Source organism: Artibeus jamaicensis, unplaced genomic scaffold, assembly GCF_021234435.1.
Source record: "Artibeus jamaicensis isolate MK-2021 breed Jamaican fruit bat unplaced genomic scaffold, CSHL_Jam_final scaffold_1964, whole genome shotgun sequence".
In the NCBI taxonomy this organism is placed as follows: Eukaryota; Metazoa; Chordata; class Mammalia; order Chiroptera; family Phyllostomidae; genus Artibeus; species Artibeus jamaicensis.
In genome coordinates, this window is record NW_026522030.1 from 1,224,287 (window position 1) to 1,248,291 (window position 24,005).

General features: G+C 40.7%; 1 protein-coding gene across 11 annotated transcripts in view; it reads right to left on the reverse strand.

Moving 5' to 3' along the window:
• Positions 1-91: 91 nt before the first annotated feature.
• Positions 92-24,005, reverse strand: part of CNTRL (centriolin) — a 90,288-nt gene continuing 66,374 nt past the window's right edge. For 6 of the 11 annotated variants that reach the window (XM_053656524.1, XM_053656523.1, XM_053656522.1 and 3 more), the window contains 19 exons: positions 21,873-22,065; positions 19,328-19,470; positions 19,060-19,200; positions 18,839-18,965; positions 17,889-18,053; positions 16,861-17,020; positions 15,689-15,804; positions 15,389-15,606; positions 13,220-13,377; positions 12,116-12,189; positions 10,558-10,746; positions 9,370-9,595; positions 7,884-8,089; positions 6,736-6,876; positions 5,156-5,428; positions 4,923-4,985; positions 3,627-3,833; positions 2,175-2,405; positions 92-2,067 (listed from right to left, as the gene is read on the reverse strand). In XM_053656524.1, coding sequence (XP_053512499.1) covers positions 2,346-2,405; positions 3,627-3,833; positions 4,923-4,985; positions 5,156-5,428; positions 6,736-6,876; positions 7,884-8,089; positions 9,370-9,595; positions 10,558-10,746; positions 12,116-12,189; positions 13,220-13,377; positions 15,389-15,606; positions 15,689-15,804; positions 16,861-17,020; positions 17,889-18,053; positions 18,839-18,965; positions 19,060-19,200; positions 19,328-19,470; positions 21,873-22,065 — 2,860 coding nt within the window. In that variant the 3' untranslated portion in view covers positions 92-2,067; positions 2,175-2,345. Of the gene's footprint in view, positions 2,068-2,174; positions 2,406-3,626; positions 3,834-4,922; positions 4,986-5,155; positions 5,429-6,735; positions 6,877-7,883; positions 8,090-8,442; positions 8,466-9,369; positions 9,596-10,557; positions 10,747-12,115; positions 12,190-13,219; positions 13,378-15,388; positions 15,607-15,688; positions 15,805-16,860; positions 17,021-17,888; positions 18,054-18,838; positions 18,966-19,059; positions 19,201-19,327; positions 19,471-21,872; positions 22,066-24,005 lie in introns of those variants that run through there. The other 5 variants (XM_053656520.1, XM_053656527.1, XM_053656518.1 and 2 more) reach the window with 4 other exon arrangements.

Here is a 24,005-nt window from a genome sequence, read left to right on the forward strand (position 1 = left end):
GTTTTTATTGCAGAATTGTCCTTACATGTTGATAGAGAAGTCTACGTACATAGCGTATAAATCCACATCACTTGGTAACAGGTTTCTAGCCTTGTGTTCCTATCATACTTGCAGTGTTTTCAGCTAGCCTTTTTCAGTGTGGGTTCAGCATACCTGGTGCCTGATGTTCTCCCTTGACTGTATTTGGGGCCAAATTCTGATCTTTGCATGTGTAATCCCCTGTAATAAACTTGGGTGCTCAAAAATAGAGGAGCAAATTGTCATTGTAGCATTCATGTGCCCAACACTGGGCAAGTGCACTTTGGGGAGACTGTGAAATTCTTTTAATTTTTAATCCATGAGAACATATTACTTGTGTGGTCACATGCTTCTCTGGGTTACTCATAGCCCTTGTACCTATTAAGAGAGGCCCTCCTGACTAATAGGTGCTTAGTACTTTTTATGCATTAGACATTCCATAATGTTCGAGTATTTTCCATGGATAATAAAATGCTTGATTTGGGGGGGGTTGATGATGTTCACATAATATTAGAGGTAGTAAAGTTTCTTTGGAAAAAGGTCTTTTGAACCAGGTATTTGGCTTCATACACATTACCTCACCTCTTTCATTCCAGAAGACTTAAAAGTTTTAAGAACCTTTCTCCATCCCCCCCATCTGTTGTTTTAAGTATGATTTTTTTGCGTGTGAGGTTGACTTCATTACCCTTAAACAGAACACCTAATGATCACCTTCCACTCCTGTTTATTTGGGAATATACAGTGTTCATGTGGCAGTTTAGAAAGATGTTTTACCTTCACATTGAGCACTTGGATAGAACAAGAAAATATGTCCCTGAAGGATTTCAGTAACTGAAGAGGCCAGGATTTTACAAGCATTTTTCTAAAGACTTGTGAAAATGAAACAGAATAATGTAAATACAAAAATTCTACCAAATTTTTGTTTTGGAATTAGATGCCTTCTAGAATTTACTCTGTACTAGTAAATTTTGTATTACTTTCATTGTCTTGTAACTATATCCCATATCTTAATGGGACAGTTGTAGCCAAACAACTCTGTAGGAATATAGCCTCAGTAAGTGGTAAGGGACTGCTACACTGCTGTTCTGTATTGTGGTTAACATAGCACACTATGCATTATGGGTCAGGCTGCCTGGGGGCCTAGAAAAGTCCTTGGAACAGTTTAAAGCCTGTCTGTTCCATGTAATCTCATACTTCACCTATCCCATGGGAGTAATTCTGTTGCCACACATTTAATTTTGACAGTAGTTGCTACTCTTGTGTTTAGAAAAATAATATATTTACAGACCAGGAGTTAAGCCATTAATTACAGGAATGTAAAATTGTAAAAGTCTAAACATAATTTGAACTTACCATTGGATCAGATTCTCTCAAGTACAAAATTCTTTTTCCATCAAATAGTTTTGATTGAGGAAAGCACCTGAAATGTAATAGTTTTATAATAGATATTTCCTAAGATGAAATATATTGATAGGTATAACATACTTCAACCTCCAGCCAAAAGATGGAAAACCATTTGAAAGATTGTCATTTCTTAGAATTATGGTAATAATATGATGGCTTTACTGTAGATCTCTGAAATGTAAAGTCAGAAGGCAGCCTCAAATTTATTTTACCTTTTATTCATACGAAAATAGATTTTAAGCAAATCCAAAAATAACTTGACACTTAAAAATGAAGAGGGGCCTACGTATGTATATTTTTTCTTTGTAACTACAGAGTTTAACAGTTTATAGATTCAAATTTGCAGTTACATTCATCATTGGTTTTATAAAAACATTTCAAAGATTTAAAAAAATGCTCAGCCATCTAGTACCCTGGTTTAAATTGTATATAGCTATTCCCATATGTACAAATGATTTACAAAAAAACCCTGGCCTTAATGGTCCAAGTGAGATAAACCACAGTGGAGTTTCAGCATCTGAAATCACTGGATCTTGATGAACCAAATGGCATCCCAACTATGAAGTTCATGAGGTAGTGGAGAAGGTCTTTCCTCATATTTATGTAAGACAGTATTCCTCATCTGGCTGAACCATTTTTTTCTCTCTATAGTAAGACAAAGAAAAAAAGGATAAATTCTTCCAACAGTAAAAACAGGTCTTCACTTAACAGAACTAGCATGACAGCAATAGGTAAAAAATGTATTTGAGTACCTCTTTGGGAAAGTGTTTTAAGATGAACCACTATAAAATTATCTGAGAAAAAAGTTAAAAGATACTTTTCCTAAGACGATGATAAACTACAGTTCAAGATCTTCCAACTGAAAGTGCTGGTTAAGAACTATTTGCAACAGGTACCCTGTGAGCAGAAAGCTGGGAATGGCATCAGTGTCGGTAACTGTTTCCTGATTTTGACGGACCTTGTAGAACTTGGTGGAAGGAGCTCTGAAAAGGTAGATAAGGTATTAGGCTCAGAAGCTAGCCCCCTAACTCCAGTGTAGTAGAGGCTTTTGTCTCAGAGACCTGGATTACTACCCCAGATTCCAAAATAATGGTAACAATCTTAGCCCTATCCATTGAGCCTCTAACCCTCATCTGTTGCTCTCGTGAATTTAGAGCACCAGAACTCTTCTGGCTGCCACGGCCTTCTAATCATCGACCCTGGCTCCCAAACCCTTATACAATAAATACATCTCCCACTGCTGGAGGCAGGTGGTCTCATCTCCAAAGCCACCTGACACTCTCTTCCTTAAGGCACACCCTGAGACCCACGATGGTTTGGGTCTGTACCTGACTTAGGTCCTACCATAGAAGGTTGCAAAGTACTCATACTTAAATCTTGGCTCTGCTGCTGATCAGCTTGTGCCTATTAAGGAGGCAGTTGTCCTTGAATGTTCCTTGTGGCTCAACCACTCAGTATACTGCTCTGGTAAAGACAGGTTAGCACCTAAGTCCTGGTTTTGTCTTCTGTGAGGCTGACATCATTTTTCATTTTACACAATTTCCTTATCTGTCTAAAGAGATAATCCTACATCCCAGGATGTAAAGACTAAGAGAAAACATATGTAAAGGGTTTGGTACACAGTAGGCACTCAAAATGGTAGCTATTACCTGTCTCTGATGGTAGTACTGTGTTACTATTTACCAACCCATGAGTGTACTTTATGTTCCTCTTAGAAGATTAACCATATCTAAGTCACTCAGGAAGCCCTTGTGAAATTCATGGTTTTTGAAAATAGACTCTGGGTTAAGAGGTCTGTGTTCAAACTTTGCTGACAAATAACAGTAGGCACAGTCACCTTCCCCCAGTATACAGGGGACGGACCGACTACACCTGGATTCGCACTGGCCTCCCAGGTCTAAATGCTGTACCAGCCAGCAGAGAATGTGGAAATGGAGGGCGTCAATAGCAGAATGAAGCATGTCTCTGACGGGTCATCCCATCTCCAGTTCTAGTCTGTTTCCTAGGACCTCAGTTTCTACATCTACTAACCAGTCAATTGCAGTTTTTCTAGGGACCATGACAAAAACGGGTCTTAATTAGGATAAGTTTTCCAGAGATTTGAAGGTGGCGTTTTCTCTCTTCCTGAGTCTCCTCTAGATTATATACCCCAAAGCTTTCAGGTGCCTTCCAAGTTTAGGTCAGACCTTGCAAAGAGCTTTTACCTGGCTTGGTCCGAGCTGACAGTCCTCTGTGAGAGAGGAAGATTCCAGCTGAGACATGTTGGGTGACGTGGAATCTACGGACGTGCTGGTGACCAGTTCCCCTAACGCATCGACTTGTCTCCTCAAGCTGTGTAAGGTGCCCTCTGTCTGCTGCTTCCCTTTGATTAACACTTCCGCTTGCTTGGACATGCAGCGTCGAAGCTGGGCCTGAAAGTGGTAGGGTAAAGTTTAGGGTTTTATACAGAAGAAATGTACCAGAACTATTAGTAGCTTCCTCACGTTTAACATTTGATAGGCAAGTCTCACTACCATAAAGTAGGAATGGCTACTGAAAATGCTCCTGTCCTAAAATACTAAAAACAAAAAATCTGGAGGCGCATACTACTGTTAGTATACGTGAACTTCTACCATTCTGTGCTGCCATTAAGTGGACCTTTTACTCAGCCTCTTGTTCCCACTGTAAGTGTGCTGAGGAACCCTACGTCCCTGGATCCCCCCGTTAAATTACTGCCACCTCTCTTCCTTTTCTGCCCACACTCAGAAGATTGGTTTATACCTGATGTCTTTAGTGTCTCCCACAACGGCTTTAATCCTCAAGCCCAGACTACTTTCTGGCTTCTCAGTGCCGCATCTTTGAAATGCTGCTCCCAAAGCCTACAGGGCACTGTCCCACAGAACTTCCCGCCCTGAAGGGAGTGAGCACATCTATTCCGTCTGATGCTGTAGCCACTGGTGTGTGTATCTTCTCCAAAGACACATTCTGTCTTCTCTTGTTCTAACTCACTTCACTTTACAGCTCTTAACCCCGGCCTTTAGGTCAGCACCAACCACTAACTCCTGGATTCTTTTCAGCTGCCTACAGATAAACGGGTTTCCCTGGACGAGTAGCAAGGCCTTCAAATTCAACATGCTCTGAGCAAGGCCTTCGTGTCTGACACCCGAGCCTGCTTTTCCTATACTTCCAACCTTTCCCCCAATCACAGGCCTGTGAGCTGTGTTATCATTCTCCATTTCCTGTCCCAAATGCTTAGTTTCTGTCAGTTCTTGTTGCGGTGAAGCAGTATTACACAGGTTAAAGAGTGCTGGACTTAACAGCAGAATTCATGGTTTTGAGCACTGTTCCTGCCGCTCACTATGTGATGCCAACTTCTCTGAGCTTCAACCACGGAATCCATACAACTGCTGTGAGCCCTGCAACGCAGCCAGTTTGACAACAGTAACTGAATGCAAGCAACCTCCCCCACTCTCCTCACAATGCCAAGAAACAGGCTACGTATGTATTTTGCGAAGGACAACCTTGAGTCGGTCCTCTCGGTGGCGCAGTTTTTCTCGCAGTGCTTCTCCCCGCCAGTGTTCATCCTTTTTCAGGTGGAAAGGGAAACATCAGTCACCACACATCACTGCCAGTAACCAAGCAGCCCTTCCCTCCTCCTGTCCTCCCCACCCTCAAGTCTGACTTCCGGCTAATCGGGGGGAGGTGGGAACCAAATTATCCTCTACAACATCCAGAGAATAGGATAAACACTTACCATTATGTGAACTTGGGAAAAATTAGGTTTTTCTTCAAAAGGTGATGGTCTCTCACTCATGGTGAATGGAAAGTTCTCTTTCAAGCTTTCCAACCCTCCTCCTAGGTTTTCATTCCTTTCCAAAACAGCTTCCAGATCTGGGGGTAGTTCTGGAAGAAACTGATTAAGATTCTTTAGGCTGGTTCTGATTTCATCTTTCACCTCAGATTTCAGCGTCCTCATTGCTTCACTGATTTCCATTTGTCTTCTCTCCAAGTCGTTTTGGTTTGCCATCTGAAAAGTGAGAGTCAAAGGCCACACTGGTAAAGTTTGGGACTGACTTAGAATTGAACTGTTTAATGTGTCATGTATTTAAAGATCTACAGATGTCCAAAGCTTGTGGTTTTCAACTACTGAAGCACCTATAAGCTGCTGAGGAAAACACTTTCACTGCCCTTTTGAGTGCAGTGACTGCCACTTGGATGAGCACAGGCACAGCACTTGTTGACAGTGTGGCACTTGCAGGAGTCAGTCTCTGGATGAGACGCAGCAGGTTTCAGACTCACTGCCAGTAACCTTGACCACATGAACTAGAGCAAGTTCACTCGCTACCTTCTGAGCCTGCTACCTTATTTCTACAAGAAGATAATACCTTGCATTAAAAAATGAGAACTAGGTGAGAATTTACATGAAACACCTCAGTAGTACCAGATAAATGACAACTAGGAGAAAAGGGCCATTTGCTGAAACAGGTCGTAAATGATCTAGATGATAAAAGTGAATGTTGTAAGGGGCCTTAGAAGTGATCTCATTGAATGCTTTTGTTCTACAGGTGAAAAATCTGGTGGTTTGAGCAGTCTAGAGGTTTCCTCAGGTAGTATAGGAGGTGTTGAATACCTGAGACTACTCTATGTGGCTCTCTCCAAAAAAAGATTATTGAATATAGTCATAACCACTGTTAATTGCCCTTCGAAGCTTGCAGAGGCTTGGGGACTTTACATACATTTTTTTTCTTGAACCAAAGTGGGTGACTTTAGGGGGTGGTTTAGAGACACAGATGAAATCGAACGACCACATGGGGTGGTCCAAAGGACAAACCAGCAGGATGAACTGAGTGGCCATCGCAGCCCAACAAGAGTTCTGGGTGGCCCGGATGCTGACACCGGCTAAGGGACATGGGGGGCGTCTAGGAGGAGACTCTCCAGGCTGAGTGGGAACTCCTCTCACACCCTGCAGGGTGGCGAAGCTTCCCCCGGAGTCACTTTTTCTTGCCCAGGAGTTTGGCTCTTACAGACTTGTTTCTGACGTAAAATCTAACATTTCAATACATGTCTTTGGGATATGACAAAATTTTATGCTAAACAACTTCATTTTTCCCTCAAAACCAACAAGAAAAGTCTATTTTGAACAAGTACTTTTTTTAAGACTACAAAACCAAATTTGACTTCACAGACATTCTTATAGTCAGCTTTCACAATTTCCACAAAGAAATACTCCTCTTTAAGAGCCATTAGAGAAATGAACTCTGTCCGGGGCCCTGGGCGAGTGTGCCCCGATAGTCCTCTCGGTCCGGGACCGCTGGCGGGGGCTGTGGGGCACACCTGTTTCTTGAGCTCCGTGTACTCGTGCTGCATCTGGTGGAGCTCCTTCATCAGGCGCCTGGCCCGTTCGTGGTTGTCCTGGGCCACCTGTTCGATTGTTGCCATTTCCTTCTGCATGCAGCTGTTCTCCTGCTTTTGCTCCTACAACGGAAGGGGGAAAATGACTGTGGCCCAGCATGTGGAGATGTCACTGCTGGCTTACTCACTCACTAGCTGTGTAACTTCATTTCCCATCTGGGCCGCAGCTTCTCTAGCTGTAAAATGCGGGTAGTTCTACCTGCCTTCTTTAGAAGCTGTGGTAGAGGCGAGGACATACCTTCTAGGAGTCCATTAGCCCAAAGTCTGAGTCCTAGATCTGCAACATTCCTTTTGATAATAAGTTACTTTCCCTTTCTGAGCTACGTTAATTATCTGCAAAGATTAAAATCCAGGTAGCTGCACATCATCTTTACAATCATGTTGCCCTCTCATTAGTTGTAAGGGTATCTATCACCATCTGGAAAACACACAAGATTTAAACATGTTCCATGTTTAAATGTGCATGTTCCATGTACACCACAGGGCTTCATGAACTCCCCGAGAGTCAGATAACCCATCCTGTGACCGTCCCTAATGCTGCCTGTCTGTCTCCATCCACCATAAATTGATTTTGAATTCATCTGAGTATTACCTCCCAAAATTTATTTCAGGAATAAAAACATGCTTAAACGGGGCTTCCTGGTTTTAGGATAATGATTAATTAAAGCTAACATTGACCGGAAAGGGTAGGCTGAGAAAACTCAGTGAGCAGTGACTGCAGCTGTGTAAATGTCTTCAGATACCTTCCTTCCCCAGAGCCGCTGCACCGCCTCCCCCCCGGGGAGGGTATGCAGTGACATGCTAGCTGAGAGTGAGTGCTCTCTGCTTTGTGCTAACACAGCGTGTTCACGGGACGGTCTTTCCGGCCAGCCTGATGGGGCTCCTCTAGGGCTGCAGCCCGGACGCAGGCAAAATCAACCATCAGCTTTAAGGACTAATTATGCCTAAATACACCAAAAGCAACAGTTGGGTTGACAGGTAATCTATTTCCTCTACCCTGAAGCAGTGTTTCAGGTTCAACATTTAAATGCATCCTTTGCTCATAAACTGCTCGGGCAGCAGGTACTCACGAGGAGATTCCTCTCCAGCTGGCTCCGCTGGACCTTAAGCGCTTCCTTCAGGCCGAGAACCTGTTTCTCAGATTTCTTCCTCTCGGTCAAGAACTGGTTCCGCAAGAGGCTGAAGTCTGCCCTCATAGAATCTGTCTCTTTCTGGAGAGCCAGCAGCTCATTTGACTTTTCCACTAATTGCTGTTCCCGTTCTGAAAGCTGTTGTTCTGAAATGAGCATTTTCAGTACTTTAGCCAGAGGGCCTGGGCTGGCTGCGGGCGGAGCTTTCCTTCCCACACGGGCAGACTGCACATGAGCGAGGAGTGATGTGCCACACGCCCCTCCCTCACCGAGTCTTCCAAGCCCCCCCAACCCCGACACACCAGAGGCCCAGACGAGGGTGCCTCTTGACATAACTGGTCTTGGGGGTCCTGACTCCAACGTGATAGCTACTGTGTCCTTTTTAAGTCTTTGACTCAAAAACAGCCCCAATCCTGAGGTGCAGGGAACATGGAACATGCTGCTGAAGTGTTTTTTTATAGACCTTGATTTTAATCAAGGGAGGCAGACCAGCACTTACTTCTTCCTTCACAGGAGGCGGTCCTGTGCAAAGAACACAAAATTTGGAGTGGTATGAGCCCTAGTTCACAGGGGAGCCTCTCTCCTGGTATTCAGTGGGCATCACGTATGCAAATACATCGTACACAGTGAGACTCAATGAACAATGCTCATAAATAACAGTGACGGCTAAAACAATTTTTTCTTATCACCCTCTTTAGAGTAACACCCTATCATTTCACTTTTTACACCTCTGGCATTGTCATGCTTCTCTTTAAAATTTTTGTTGTTGCTGTTGCTGTTTCACTTTCATAATGAAATGGTTGGGTCTGGGGCAATCAAGAATTCTCAGGGAAAAAGGAATAATAACCCTTTCAGATCCCCAAGTCCACTGAGTTTACTTGGAGGTGGGGGGAGGGGACAACATTTTCTGGTCATTAGTAAACCCTGCAGAAAAAAATAATAATTTATTGGTGTTAGAACAGTCATTTACTCGGATTCCCATGTCAATTTCATTTATATACAACGTAAAAGAGAACAAACAGACCTAAAGGCAAATACTTGTATCTTGGTATCTGTCAAATTAAATATTGTTTCTTTCACTGGTTGAGATGAAATGGGTAGTTTTCAAAGCTTATAAATAATGTACTTCATAGAGCACCTTCTGGCACTCCCTTGCCTTAATGTCCCACTTTCTTGGGACAGCATTCTCAAAGAAGACAATACGGAAAAGCAGAAAGGCTTACCAGTCAGTCCCAAATGCCAACAGATGGAAAGCCACCATCATAAAGACAAAGTATTTCCTCCCCTTTCGCAGGCAGGGCTGGGAGGACCCCATCCAAACATGCTTTCCTTTCTGGGCCATGTTTGGGGCCTGGATCTCACGCACACACTTTACATGACACTGGACAGCCCCCAGCCCCCAAGTGTGATGTTCCAGAACACATACGGGTTTGGGAGAGCGACTTCTCCAGGGCCTCATTCCACCTTTCCTCTTCCTGCAGGGTCCTGACACGCTCTTCTGCCACCAACAGCTTTGTGAGCACCTGGTCCAGTTTGATTTTCTTGTCTGTTAATTCCTTTTCCAGCTGGTGCTGCTGCTCCTTCAGTGTCACTTTCCTGGCTTCTAATTTTCTTTCTTCGCTTTCTTGCTCTTTCTGGAGTCTTTGAAACATCTAATAAAGAACAACTTTAGTTACTATCCAGTAACAAATAGTATCTCAAATGAGGTAACCTTCATGGACACTAGGTATATTCCAGTTCGACAGAGAGTAAGAAATGGCCCATGGTGACAGAGTGAACTCCTTGTATAAAGATGACCAAGCAGGGACTTGAAAAAGATTTGGCCAGCATCTCAGAAGGGTATTCAAGCAGCAAATGACATGTAGCCATCAAGATTCTTTATAGCAGGGGTCCCCAACTCCCAGGCCACGGACTGCTAGTGCTCTGTGGCCTGTTAGGAACCCTGGAGCACCGCAGGAGGTGAGTGGCCGGCAGACTGGCAGACTGGGGAAGCTTCCTCTGTATTCACAGCTGCTCCCCATCACTGCCATTACCACCTGAGCTCCACCTCCTGTCAGATCAGTGTGGCATGAGATTCTCACCGGAGCAGGAACCCTACTGTGAACCGTGCATGCGAGGATCTAGGTTGTGTGCTCCTTACGAGAATCTAGTGCCTGATGATCTGAGGCGCAGCTGAGGCGGTGATGCCAGCGCTGGAGCGGCTGCAAACACAGATTATCATTAGTGGAGAGGTTTAACTGCACAGAGACTGTAATAAATCAATTGCTTGCCGACTCAAAACCTTATTACTGTGTGGCAAGGGACAATTAAGCTGCATCTGGTGGCAAGCTATAAAGCCATTCTCCCACCAATTCAGTCCATGGAAAAACTGTCTTCCATGAAACTGGCCCCTAGTGCCAAAAAGGCTGGGGACACCTGCTTTATAGGACCAATGTTCTAAGGTCATAATACTAACACTAAGAGAGAGTTGGTTGCAGTATCCCCTGGTTACACAAGAGCAGGTAAGGGAAGCTAGTCCCATGGGGTACTTCTCAGCAGGATTCTGCCAGGGGGAGAAAAGCTCACACGAGTGACAAAGTGTTTCCTGTTGCATAAAATCTTAAGTACGTAGTACCGTTTCTTGTTGGGCTAGTTTGGCTTTGTTTTCTTCAATCTCATTCTGGAGCACTTGAAGCTGTTGCTGCTTTGTCTCCCCTTCTCTCTGGCAGTCTTCGAACCTCTTTGTCCACTCACTGATGTCCTTCTGCAGCCTGGTCTGCTCACTGAGCAGTGCGTCCTTATGCTTGGTGGTGTGGAGCAGGTCCTTTAGGTGAAAGAATACACTGAAACTTCTAACAGAGCCATCTTTACTAGAAGCAGCTAGTGCCACTCCAGTATCTGCCAAATCTAACAAAATGAGATAAAAATAAAAGTTCCACATCCTTTATTATCTCAACAAACAACAAACTTATACCAAGGTTCCCAGAACTCAACCACTGACCTTCTTTTTAGTACCTATAAAAATAAGATGACAGATGTCAGAACCTCAACAAGAGATTCAGTTCTGAGTTTCAGCTGCATTGTCACTAACGTGGGAATAAACAATGCCCATCTCACAGGCTTGCTAAGGATATTAAGAAAAACTGTGACTTCTTATTGAAAATGAACCTAAGTCATGGTTTTATTATCACGTGAAATATACAGGTTAAAAAACTCAGAAAACAATACATCTTTCTTCAAATTAAGCATTTTTTAAGTTACCATATTTCTAACAACACAAAAATATTCATGAGAATCCATGTAAGATTTTTAAAGACAATACTTTGATTTTACATTTTATACATCTTAGAAACACAGAATTCTAGAAGTAGAAGAGAATTTAGTTGTCTAATCAAACCCGTAATTTACAAAGTGGAAACTAAGGCCCAGAACTTGCTTGAGGTTCTTTGAAACCCAAAATATAACACTATTCTGCTGTGGCCAGGTGGCTGGCTCACTTGGTTGGAACATCATTCTGTGTACAGACACACACACACACAGAGTTGTAGGTTTGATCCTGGTCAGGACACACACCTAGGCTGGTGGTTCACTCCCTGTGAGGGACCATAAGAGAGGCAATTGATTGATATTTCTCTTTCATCAATGTTTCTCTCTCTGTATCTCTCTGTCCGCCCCCCTGCCCCGAAAATCAGTAATATATCCTCAGGTGAAGATTTAAAATACATAATATATAAACACTATTCTCAAAGGACAACACCAAAATACTCTTAAGTAGATCATCAGAAGTATAAGGGTCAAGAATCCACTCTATTCAACATCTGAGAAGACAGGGACCCAGCTCTGGCAGTTACTCAGCAGCTCAATGAGTGATGAGATCTTTCGTCTGTGCCACAGACAAAAGATGGTCCATCTGGTCCCTGAAGCTTCCACAGGGACTGCTGAGGGGTCGGGCTCTGGTCTGTCACCTTATTTATTAATTCTGAGTAAAATGTTTGAATCAAGAGTTCTAGGGCTAAGATAAATTAGAAAATCACTGTTCTGCATCAAAATTTTTGTGTATGTGATGTCTGTGCTGTATAAATGGCCCTATGGGACCCGATGGTATGAAAAGGAACCGACCTACCTGATTGATATTTCAACCAATTGTCTGCATGCCTTGAGGGTACTACTAGAAGTTCACACTTTAGGCTCACCTGTTTTGTTAGGTTCAAATGGTCTTGGACATCAGCCAGTTCTTCCTGTAGTGAGTTTAGTGCCTCTCGTTTTTCTATAGAAATAACATTTACATGTATAAGAAATACATACGTATACATTTTCCAGATTCCCTTTAGCTCCCTCCAAAAGTAGGGGAAGTGAATTTAAATGTATTTCTGAAAATGTGTGACTATGCCACACTATCTTTTTAAAGACCAAAGAGAGAGAGGTACATGCACAACCCAGATCTGGGCTCAAAGCCTAGGATTGTTAAAGATCTTCATTTTGAAAACTCAACAAAAAATTTATATGGATAATGCCCAGTGTTGATGAAGTGCATGATTTACAATCAGGTACTTTCAACACCGCTGGTAGAAACATCAATTTGGTACAACCTTTCAGGAAGACAACTTGGGAATAAATTTTCTATCTGTGTTGGTTTTGTCACTTACTAGCTGTGTGAACTTCAGCAAGACACTTATCTTTCAGCAAATGACAAAGAAACTGAAGTTCCCTCATTTATAAATGGGTAAAATAAAAATGTTAGGATGGTTAAATGAGAAAAATGTATACAAAGTACTTGCATCATGTCTAAGACATAGTAAGTAATCAACAAGTACGTTATTAGCTAGAATGACCTAGTAAATTCTCCTAAGTAATAAGTAATTATGAAGATTTGGTAATAAAGACATTATTTGCATCTTTATTTTTCTTTTTAAAGCTATATAAACAAACACACACATCCACAGAAAAAATCTGGAAGGATATTCACCAAACTGTTAATAGGAATTATCTCTGTGGGGTGAAATAATAGTAATTTTTATTTCACTTTTCTGCTGTTTTTAAAATTATTCTTTAAGAAGTGAAAATTAGTTTTAAACAGGTGTAGATATTCATATACTATGTATCTCACCCACTTACAGTATACGATTCAGTGACTTTCAGCATGTTCATAGTTGCACAATCATCACAATCTAGATTTAGAGCATTTTTGTCATTTCTAAAAGGAATCCCATGCCCACTGGCACGAGTTATTCTACAAGGTCAAACAACTAAAAGATGATGCTAACGGAGGGCAGAAGCTCCTGCTGAGCTGCCCCTACCTCGGAGCTGCTGCTGCACGGCTGCCACGTCTTTCTGAAGGGACAGCTTGTCTCGGTTTGAGCGGTCTAGATCCTGCTGCAGCTTTCTGACACCCAATTCCAGCTTCTCCAAGTTCGATTGCTCCATTTTGCTGTTCTCTTCTGTAGCTGCTAAAACCCTACCATCCAAGTAGAGAATAGACAGACTGTCAAATACTTAATGTTCAAGCATACATAAGAGACAATGGAGGATCAGTGCTAACACTTTCATAATGCAATTATGGAATCTGAATGATTATAAATCTTAAAAAAAATCTAAGGCCCTTCAACTCATTTTCATAAGAAACCTTATTTTCAGCTTTCCAAATAGGACATTTTTCAAAAAGTAACTCACTAAATTGGAAGTTTTATAAAAACCAAGAAGATAAACATGACTAACATTAAGAATTCCAAAAATCTGAGTGAATAAAATGGATCTCTAACTTCTGATAAGTGCAAAAGCAAGAGGCACGACTGTCAAACAGCATCTGTCCACAGGTAGACGTGCATGAGCATGCATTCTTTCACATAACTGGAAGCACACAGTATGGCCTTGGTTTTATCTGGCTTCTTTCACTGAGAATGATTATTCTGAGATTCAGCCGTGTTGTTGTATCAACTCCATCCCTTCTTATTGTTGAGTAGTGGTCCACAGTAGGGATGTACTATAATTTGTCTGTTTACCAGCTGATGGACATTTAGATTGTTTCTAGTTTTTGGCTATGGCAAATAAAAGCTGCTATGAACATTGGCGTATAGCCTTTGTAGGGACACAGGCTTTCGTATCTCCTGAGTAAATACCTAAGAGTGGAATTGCTAGATCTTCTGGTAGGTACATGTTTGAATTGTGTTTGTTTGAATTTTTAAGTAACTGCCAAACTATTTTCCAAGGCAGTCTTATGAACATTTTACACTCCCACTAATCATACATGAAAGTTCCTTGCTAACATTCGGTATGGTCAGTCTTTAGTTTTAGCTGTTCTAATAGGTGTGTAATGAAATCTCATTGTGACTTTAATTGCATTTCCCTAATGGTCCATGATGCTACATATCTTTTTATGTGCTTATTTGGCCTTCATGTATCTTCTGAAGTGAATTGTCTGTTCAAATCTTTTGCCCATTGGGAAAATTAGATTGTTCTTTCTCTTACTTGAATTTTGAGCGTTCTTTATATATGTATATTCTGGGTGCAAGTCCTTTATAAGATGGATACATGGTTGCAGTCTCTGACATGTCTTTTCAGTATCTTAACAGTGTCTTTTGAGAAGGTTTTAAATTCTGTTAAGTCCAATTTTATCAATTTATTCTTTTGTGGATTATGCTTTTGGTCTTACAGATAAAAAAAACAACTGCCTAACCCAAGGTCACGAAAGGCTTCTTCCTAGAAGTTTTATGCTTAGGTCTTGCATTTATGAGTTAATTTTGAGTTAATTTTCATATATACTCTGGGGTATGGTTCTTGTTTTTTCTTCTTTGGTTTTGGATACGCAATTTTTCAGAAACAAGATCCTCTTTTCTCTACTGAAAAAGATGTCTTTGCATCTTTGTCAAAATCAGCTATCTACATATTAGTCAGTTTATTTTTGGACTTTCTATTCTGTTCCACTGATGTGTATGTCCATCTTTATAGCCGTAATGTGTTGTTTTCATCACCATAACTGCATACTAAGTCTTGAAACTAGGTGGTGTTAGCCCCAAGTGCGTTTGGTGTCATAGCTAACATGTTTTAGATTTTATCCTAGGTCCTTTGCATTTCCATATGAATTTTAGAACCTGACTGTCAATTTCTATTTAAAAAGTCCGTTGGGATTTTGATTGTAATTGTTTTGAATCTACAAATCAATTTGAGAAGAACTGAATCATAACAATATTGTCTTCCTATCCACAAAGAAGGTGTATTTCTTCACTTATATATATCTTCCAGCATGTATTATTTTACTTAAAAAACACACACAAAACAGGTTATTTAAGAAAATGTGTCTGGGAAAAAAACATAAAAGGGAATTCACCCAAAAAATGCTACTGGTGCATTTTATTGTGATACTGAGTTTGTGGACTGTAAAGTCTATTTTCCAATTTTTTTAATAGTGTGTTTATAATGTTCTAGCTTTTAAGAAGTGAACTTGAAAACTTGTTTGTTCCTACCCTCACCGTTTGGTTTGTGCCACCTTCTTTTCCCAGCTGTCACATTCCTCTTTGAGATCTTGCTTTTCTTTACACAGAGACTCAATACATGACTGTAATGCTCGGGTCTCAGCAGTTATTCGCTCTACTTCCCGTCTGTCCCTCTCGAGGAGCTGCTTCTGCCACTCTGTTTCCCCTTTCTGTCGCAGGGCTGCCTGCTGCAAATTCTCTAACTCCAGTTTCGCCTAAATCAGATAAAAGATGACTCAAACATACTGAAAGACCAAGACTGCAGTTTGGTATGGGTAAAACAGCTTTGCTTATTACCTCCAGCACTTCAACCTGAGTCTTCTCTAACTCAGACATTTTTTGGTCATGTTGTAGCTTCAAGCCTTGTAGCTCACTGTTTTCAAGTTGCAACATGTCCAGAATATTCTTTAGTTCTAACAGAAAGAAAGCATGGTCCATGCTATTAAATGAACTTGGAGACATTTATAAAATAAAACAGAACATAATTCTACTGCCCGATACAAGAAACAATAGATAAAACATACTTGTGCTGAAATAATGGAGCTAATTAATCGTATTCTTAATTAAAAAAACCCTTTAGAAGTATTACTAACCATTAATTTTTAATAAAAACATTAATAGAGATCTAGTTCTAAAAGCATTTATCCCACCTACAAATTTTAATCAAAATAAATAGAAAAAAACTTTAAAATACATAAGTCGAGATTTACATAACAAATTTTTGTCCTTTGAAACATAGATTTTTAAATAGTAACTTTTTTCTGATTATAAAAATATTTGCTAACTACAGAAAATTTGAAAAAAGTATAAAAGAAAAAACCCCGTAATCACCCCACATCTACTACACTCAGTCGGACACACTTCCGGAGCACATGTGCACATGGGTACTGTTTACAAATGAATTTGGACCAGATGCTACATTCGGTTTTCATCTATTTTTTCACTCTTCTCACCAGCATTTTTGCATGTCATTCAATTTTTAACACATGGGCTTTTAAATTGGTCATTTGCGTCTAAATTTTGTCATAAATTTTGCTTCAAGTAACCAACTTGGGCAGCTTAATTTGTGAAACAAGGAAATACAGGCTTCTCTTAAAAAAATATTCCTGTGGTGTGCATGTATGTTTGCCTTCTCTAGAAAACCAGAAATGGCTAACTGTTTCAATGGGTGTGAATTTTACAAGTCCTGAAACACTGGGAGAGTGTTCCAATTTATACTTTGAAAAGTGCTCTTTCTTCACTCCTGGGTCAACAATGAATATGATTAGTCTGCTTTTAAATGAACTTTATCAATGTAAATGGCAGAAAATATCTTATTCCCTTTATAATGTTTTTCTTTGCTTATTAGTAGTAAGGTTAAACTTTAAAATAAACCAGGTTTATTTGACAATTTGGTATTTCTTTCTGTGACCTGGAATACAGACATTTCCAACCTGAGACTTTATATGACTGTTTTCCTTTAAACTTACCAGTTTTATGTTTAGACATTTGCCCTAAAACTACCTGAAGATTTTCTTCTTCTTTTTCAATTTCCTGCTTTATGAGAATAAGTTGAGTTTTTTTTTCACTAATCTGCACATTCAGTTCTCCTTTCTGAAAACTCAGTTCTTCCAGAAGAGATTTTACTTCCTGTGTGAAAATAAATAAATAAAATTCTATTTTTAATAAATTCACAAAATTATGAATGAGAATTACTTTAGTATCAGTTCTGTTATTAACTGTCTCATTTTATAGAAATTCTAATTTGGAAACAAGCTCATTTTTGCCTTTTATGTCCAGAACAGCACTGTATTTCACACTAAAATAATTCTGTATAATAGAAGAAAGTAACATACTATCTTCAGTTAAAATGTGTATGTAATATTTGCCTCATTTTTGCCTTTTATGTCCAGAACAGCACTGTATTTTACACTAACATAATTCTGTATAATAGAAGTAACAAAGTAACATACTATCTTCAGTTAAAATGTGTATGTATATTTGCCATGTGCAAGGCAATGTGTCGTAGAGAACATGGCTAATTCAGGTGTATCTCCTGCCCTCAAGGGGTGGCTTAGTGCCTTGTGGGGAAGTAAGGCTGAGAACACAAACATGATCAGGAAAGGCTAAGATACCCTAGGAAACATGCAGAGTGCTGCTAAACTCAGAAGACAGAGTCCTTCCAGGGTAAAGGGAAAGTCTGTGAAGTGTTAGTGGTATGAACCTGGACCACGAAAAATGGGTAGGATCTGGACAGTCTCAGAGAGGGAATTCCTGGAGAAGAAATGGCATGAGAAAGGCAGAGGCAGGAAACCTTGGGCACGTCCAGAAAAAGTTATGGGAGAGCTACACTTAACAGCCACAGCACGGGTATATAACACACCACCGAACAAATGTTACAGAGGGGTCAAGATTCAGGAATTTCTATTTGCATTTGGGGTGGAACCAAGAGAAGTATCTCAAAATAAACCTACACCACTACCCTAGGACCCCTAAGAAAATCCACAGGAAAACATACCCTGATATGACTGCACTTCTCAGCCACCTCAGTTTCTCCCAGACTCAGAGCTTCCTGGAGGTCAGCTTTGGCCTGGACCATGCTTTCTTGGAGTAGGTGCAGCTCCTCCTTTTTATGCCCTAACTGCCTGTCCAAGACTGCCATCTCCTGCTGCTGAGCCGTCACCTGCATTGAAGAAAAGGGAAGCACACAGACCTTGACAAAGGCCACACAGCATTCGTGTTGAGACAAAGTGTTTAGTCCAGCTGGAGGTTGTGGGAGAAGTTAGGAGCTAGCCTAATGCTAATTATCCTAGCTGGAAGAGTCAGGAAAGCTGGGCTGGGGAAAGAGGCATGAAATGCCCAATAAAGACATTGAGCTCACATAAGTAAAATCACTCAAATCACACTAAGAACAAAAATAGGGTAATAATGATCCCTGAGCTAATGGCTGTCAAAAAACTTTCCTATCTATACCTTATTCCATTTGATAACTACTTTGGCAATGGAAGCTAGGCAGGGATCTTAAAAATTTATTCATTATGTAAATTTAAAAATTACTTACAATTTTAAAAGTAACATATTTGTTTATAGAAAATGCAAACATGAAGAAGAGAGAAAGTGGAAAAATCTTCATAATCCCCCCTTATCAGATGACTACTTTTATACTTTGGTATAAAAATATAAACGTAAGTAAATGTTCATAAACACATTTAACATAAATGATCTGAGGATATCCTGTCCTGAGACTCACTTCTTTTACGCAATAATACATTTTATTGGGCTGGGATTAAAATTTGGGTGGACTCCATTCTTACTCACTAGGATATATAGCCTCATTTGTGCTTTAAACTTTTAAAAATATTTTCCAGTCTTTTCAATAATGAGACATGTATTACTTTTTATACTCATCACACAAATGTAGGTTTCCAAGCACCATGAACTGGTTTTTCAAGGCATCTGTTGCCACACCTGGCTTTTCAGCTTCTCCAGCTCGGCCCTCTTGGCCTGCAGAAGGGTCTCTGACTCTTCAAGGACCTGCAGGTGGTGATCCTCATTGCGTTCTGCAGTCTCGATGTCTTTTTGCAGTTTCTGCAGCCTGTAAAGCACACAGTAATAGAGCAGATCCAAGTGCAGACTGATCCCCACCCCAGTAAAGTCCCCTGAAGCGCCACGGAGGCCACAGTACTTACTCTTCAGTCAGTTTTTCCTTCTTCTTGTTTAGACACTGGAAGTCTGAGTCTTTTGCTGCAACAACTCTGTTTATTTCTTTCAGGATTTCTTCTTGTTCAATTTTGTGTTGCTCCAAATCCTTTGTGTCAGCCTGGATCAATCTAAAACATTGTTTTATTCCCTTAGACCAAACATGCACAATTTATCATAAAGCAATTATTATCCTCTTAGAACTAAACTTTCAGTTCATCTCACTGATTATATCAACAGCTGAGGGATTCCACCTACCTGAGTTGCTGGTTGGCTTTGACAAGGTTAATAGCAGTCTCCTGAGCTCTCCTTTCTAATTCCTCGGCATCTTTCTCGGTTTGCAATAAATTTCTCTTGGCATCGGTGAACTTTTCGACAGCATTTTTTGTCTGGAAAAGAAACTGTCATTAAAAGCAGTTCAGCTACAGTACTCTGTCACAGCTATTGGTAGTGTAAATTGGTATAACTCTTGGAAAGCAAAGCAATATAGAAATACTTTTAAAAATGTTCATTCACTCTGATGCTCCAATTCTCAGGAAAGAATTCAGAAATAATTACCACACAGACATGCTCACTGTATATTGAGATAATCTAAGAGGGCAAATAATAGATTCAACAAGTGATAATGTATCAACACAACAGAACACTGCAGCCTTTAAAAGAGGATGACAATGCAGAAACATGGAAGAATGTTAGTGATATGATGTTGATGGAAAAAGATAAATTTAAAATGGTACAGGTGCTATAGGAGCAACTATGTAAAACTATGTATATCTGTGTCAACAAGGACAGAAAAACTATGCAAAAATAAAAGTAATTGTTTGAGGATGGTGAGGCTGGATGCTCTTATTTAAGAAATAATCTAGCACTGGCTGGTGTAGCTCAGTGGATTGAGCATGGGCCTGTGAACCAAAAGAGCGCGGTTTGATTCCCAGTCAGGGCACACGCCTGGGCTGCAGGCTAGTTCTCAGCAGGGGACACACGAGAAAGCAACCATACATTGATATTTCTCTTCCTCTCTCCTTCCCTTCCCTTCTAGAGATAAATCAAAATTAAAAAAAGAAATAATCTGTAATATCATTACACGTTATTTTTTTCAATTAGCAATACCTACCTAATTAAGTAGCAGTGAAGTGACTTGACTAATACTCCTCCACACAGAGGATCTGGCTACACTCCAGCTATTTTCACGTTAAGTAAAACCTCATTAATCTGAAGATGATTTAATTATGGCTACGACACACAGACATTAGATACTTTTGAAATATTTCAAAATATTCCTATACAAAATTTGGCAAAAGCAGTAATTTTTTTTATCAACTTGGTTTCTCTTTGGTTCTAAAAATAAATGGCTTAAAACAATGTTGTCAAAGGCCCCAAAACAGAGTGTGGCCTGTACAGCACTTGGTTGAGCAGCGTGACTCGCCATCAGCCAAAAGCCTCAAGTTTTACAGTTGCACTAAATCAGAGGCGCCTGTATGTTAAACTGGTCTTTAAGTATCTTGCATGAATACAAAGGGCCAGCAAGCTCTTGAAGAGCCACAGGTAATTCACTGAACTTCTTTCCATCTCACATGGCTGGTTTCTGCCCCTTTCACTGGTAAAGCACTGGACACAACTCAGTATGTATCCCAGAATGCCCTATTTCCAAGTGGCTCTTTGTCTCCTTCTGTGTCAGGTTCTAACATGTCTGGCACATTCCTTACAAAATGCAGCACTTTCTCCCTTCCTCTTCCTCCTTAGCAAGCTGCTTCCCTGAGTCACTTTTGGAGCATGAAGGGAAAATAACTTATTAGCCTTGGTTCACTTACTATCTCTATCTCTGCCTACAACCGCTATCATCCATTTTCTTTTATACACCAGTGACATATTTTTCTCTAATCCTGCTCACACTTGTTTTGTCTCACAGTAATGCAACATGTGACAGGAGGAACAGATCATCTGAAAAGAGATGAGGATATTTTTCCATTCTTATTAAAACCATCACTCAAAAGCTTTCTTTAATAGATACTTCATGTCAGTTCTTCAGTTATAGATTTCTACTCTTTACATCAGTCCATGTTTGAATGACAATATAAAAACAGTAGTTCCTGAGGTTGCTCCATGCAGGTATGGAACTTCATCCTGGAATTCTCATCTAACTAAAAAAACCTCTTGGTGGGGCAGAACTCTGTGTAGCCCTGGACCAGTTACCAGCCTTTCTGAGACAGTTCTGTGAGCTGGGCCAACAACCATCTCACAGGGATGCCAGGAAGGTAAGATGAAGTGATTTTTATAAAACGGCCAATGTGTGGTAGAAGGTAGCTCCTTTTCCTCTCTGACTTCCTTCTGTGTTGCAGTCTCAAGACTATTATCTCAGACCAAAAAATACTTGATTTTATATCCTTATCAACACAGAGAACGAAGTAAGACTAGGAGTCCTAGAAGGTCTGTTGTTGCTTTATAAGATTGTAAGATTGATCTATTTAATAAATACAGATATCAAAGCCCAAATAAAAAGAGACCCACATAAGATAAGGAAGTAGCATGTGTTAGGAACTAATGACTTTAGGAGCTTTAAATATGCTACTTCATTTAGTTAACACTAAACAGCCCAGGTATTCTTAGCCTGACCTTATGAGTGAGGAAAGCAAAGCTCAGGGACTTAATGACGTGACCAAGTTCTCATAGCTCCTTAACTAGCAGCGTCCAGCCTGAAACACAGCTGTCTGGCTTGGGCAACAGTACTCTTAACACATTTTCTTTCTAACCCTTCATGCTGATGACAGAAAGCTGTCTCACCCCAAACCACAAGTGAACGTACTTTCTCTTCTGTGCATGAAAGTTCACTCTCAGCTTCTGCCAGCAGTCGGTCAGCTTCCCTGAGTTCTGTTCGACGTTTCAGAAGAGTTTTCTCAATGCACTCAATTTCATCTACAATATCTTCATGGTGTTTGAATGATTTTTCTATTTCTAGTTCATTCATATGACTCCCCACATTTCCATCAATGAAGTCTCTTAAAAAATAAAATTAAAAAACACACATTAAGAGATTTTAAATGTTACAATATAGACACTTGCAGCCTAAACCAATGTTAATATTTCTATTTTTCAGTGGTATAAGAATAAAACAAACAACTAACACAATAATGATCCATTACTCAAAATTATCCAAGACACAGTTCACCAGCTGCCCCAAAGACTACCTAATTTTGTTCTGCCAGAGTAAAATTATGGTGATGCTATCTGACAAATCAAAAAGCATGACACAGGGTTCAGTAACTCTAGACTATCGTGTTAAAATTACTTAAAAATGAGACCATCTACAGCAGAAAAACATAAAAGTAAATGCAGCAACATATTCACAGATTATCTGGAAATGAACACATAGACTGGTTTTTACTTTTTCCTTTCAATTTTTATGTTATCAAATTCTCTAAGATGATCATTTATATTATACTTTTATACCTGGGAAAAGCAGTGGATGGAGATGGAAGCACTCCTATCCTCCTCAAACCACAACCTGCCCACCCCCACCCTGGCAGGTATGGCTCCATTGGTTGGAGCATCATCCTCTAACTGCAAGATGGCGGGTTCAACTCCTGGTCAGGGCACATGCCTCGGCTGTGGGTTCAATCCCTGGTCTGGGCATGTATGATCCCTAGTCCGGGCACATATTAGAGGCAACCAATCAATGTTTCTCTTTCCCTCCCTCCCTCTCTCTCTGAAAGCAATGAAAAAAATACCGCCAGGTGAGGATACAAACAAACAGAAAACCACTCTCCCACATATACACCTACAAAAATAATAAGTATAACCATTCCCTGAACCATCAAACATCTAGTCCCAAGGCTCCTGCTTTTCCCTGCCAGGTCTACTACAAGGCAGAGACCTGGCCTCCTCACTCCCCTGTGTGTCCTCCACAGGTCTCCCCCTGGCCCTGGTGCTTAGGCCAGTCTGGCTTAAATGACATAAGCAGGGGAAGTACCGTAATTCATGGAGTACTGCAGAAGGTGGGCTTCTACACAAGGGACCCATTTAGCAGATACTGCATTCGTTCACAGGCCCTACACCAGGTGCTACGGAATGGAGAGAGAAGCCTAGCTACTGCCCTCCTGGGCTCCTTAAAACATGCTGTGAACAGTACTATGCCCAAGGCTGCCGACCCCAAATTGTGAGAGCCTGAGATGAGAAAGACCTCGTGTAAAGGGGGATCTCTGCTCTTTGTCTTGAAAGACAGACCGGAGTTAGGCAGGGGAGTAAGGAAGCTATTCCGGGCACAGGACAGTACATGCGACAGTGGGGAGGCAGAAGAAAACGTAGTGCTTGGGGAAACCACAGCAAAGTAAGGAGAGCCACAGCGAATACTGTGGGAGGGCAGGATAAAACAGGTAGGCAGGGCTCAGATCTTGGGTGAGAGGTATATTCTGATGGGACTAAGAGTCACATAGGAGAGAGGCACTGTGAGATTTGTAGCCAAGCTGACAGACAGGAGTTTAGACTAGATGAAGCAGGCCAGTGCAGTGGAGATGAAAGTAGGGACCAATGTGAGACCTCTTTGAATAGAACCAGCAGAACTGGGAGATTAGCTGATGCCTGGGGGAGTGAGGGAGAAGGAGATGCACATGACACCTGGCATGTTGTTAGTTAGGGTACCTGGGGAGAGGGAAGGGTTGTACCATTCTCCATGAGGGACTAGAAGAGCTGATTTGCATTATTGGCTAAAAGAATTTAGGCTTACACTGTCTAATATAGAGGTCACCATGTGGATATTAAATTAATTTAAATTAATTCTGTTCCTCAGTTCCATCAGCCATATCTCAAGTGCTCAATAGCCACATGCGACTTGTGGTTACTGCTTTGAACAGTTCAGATCTAGACTATTTTCAAGTTCTATTGGACAACACTGGTTTAGACTACCTTAGTGGACAAATGTTATATTCATCTGAATTATAAA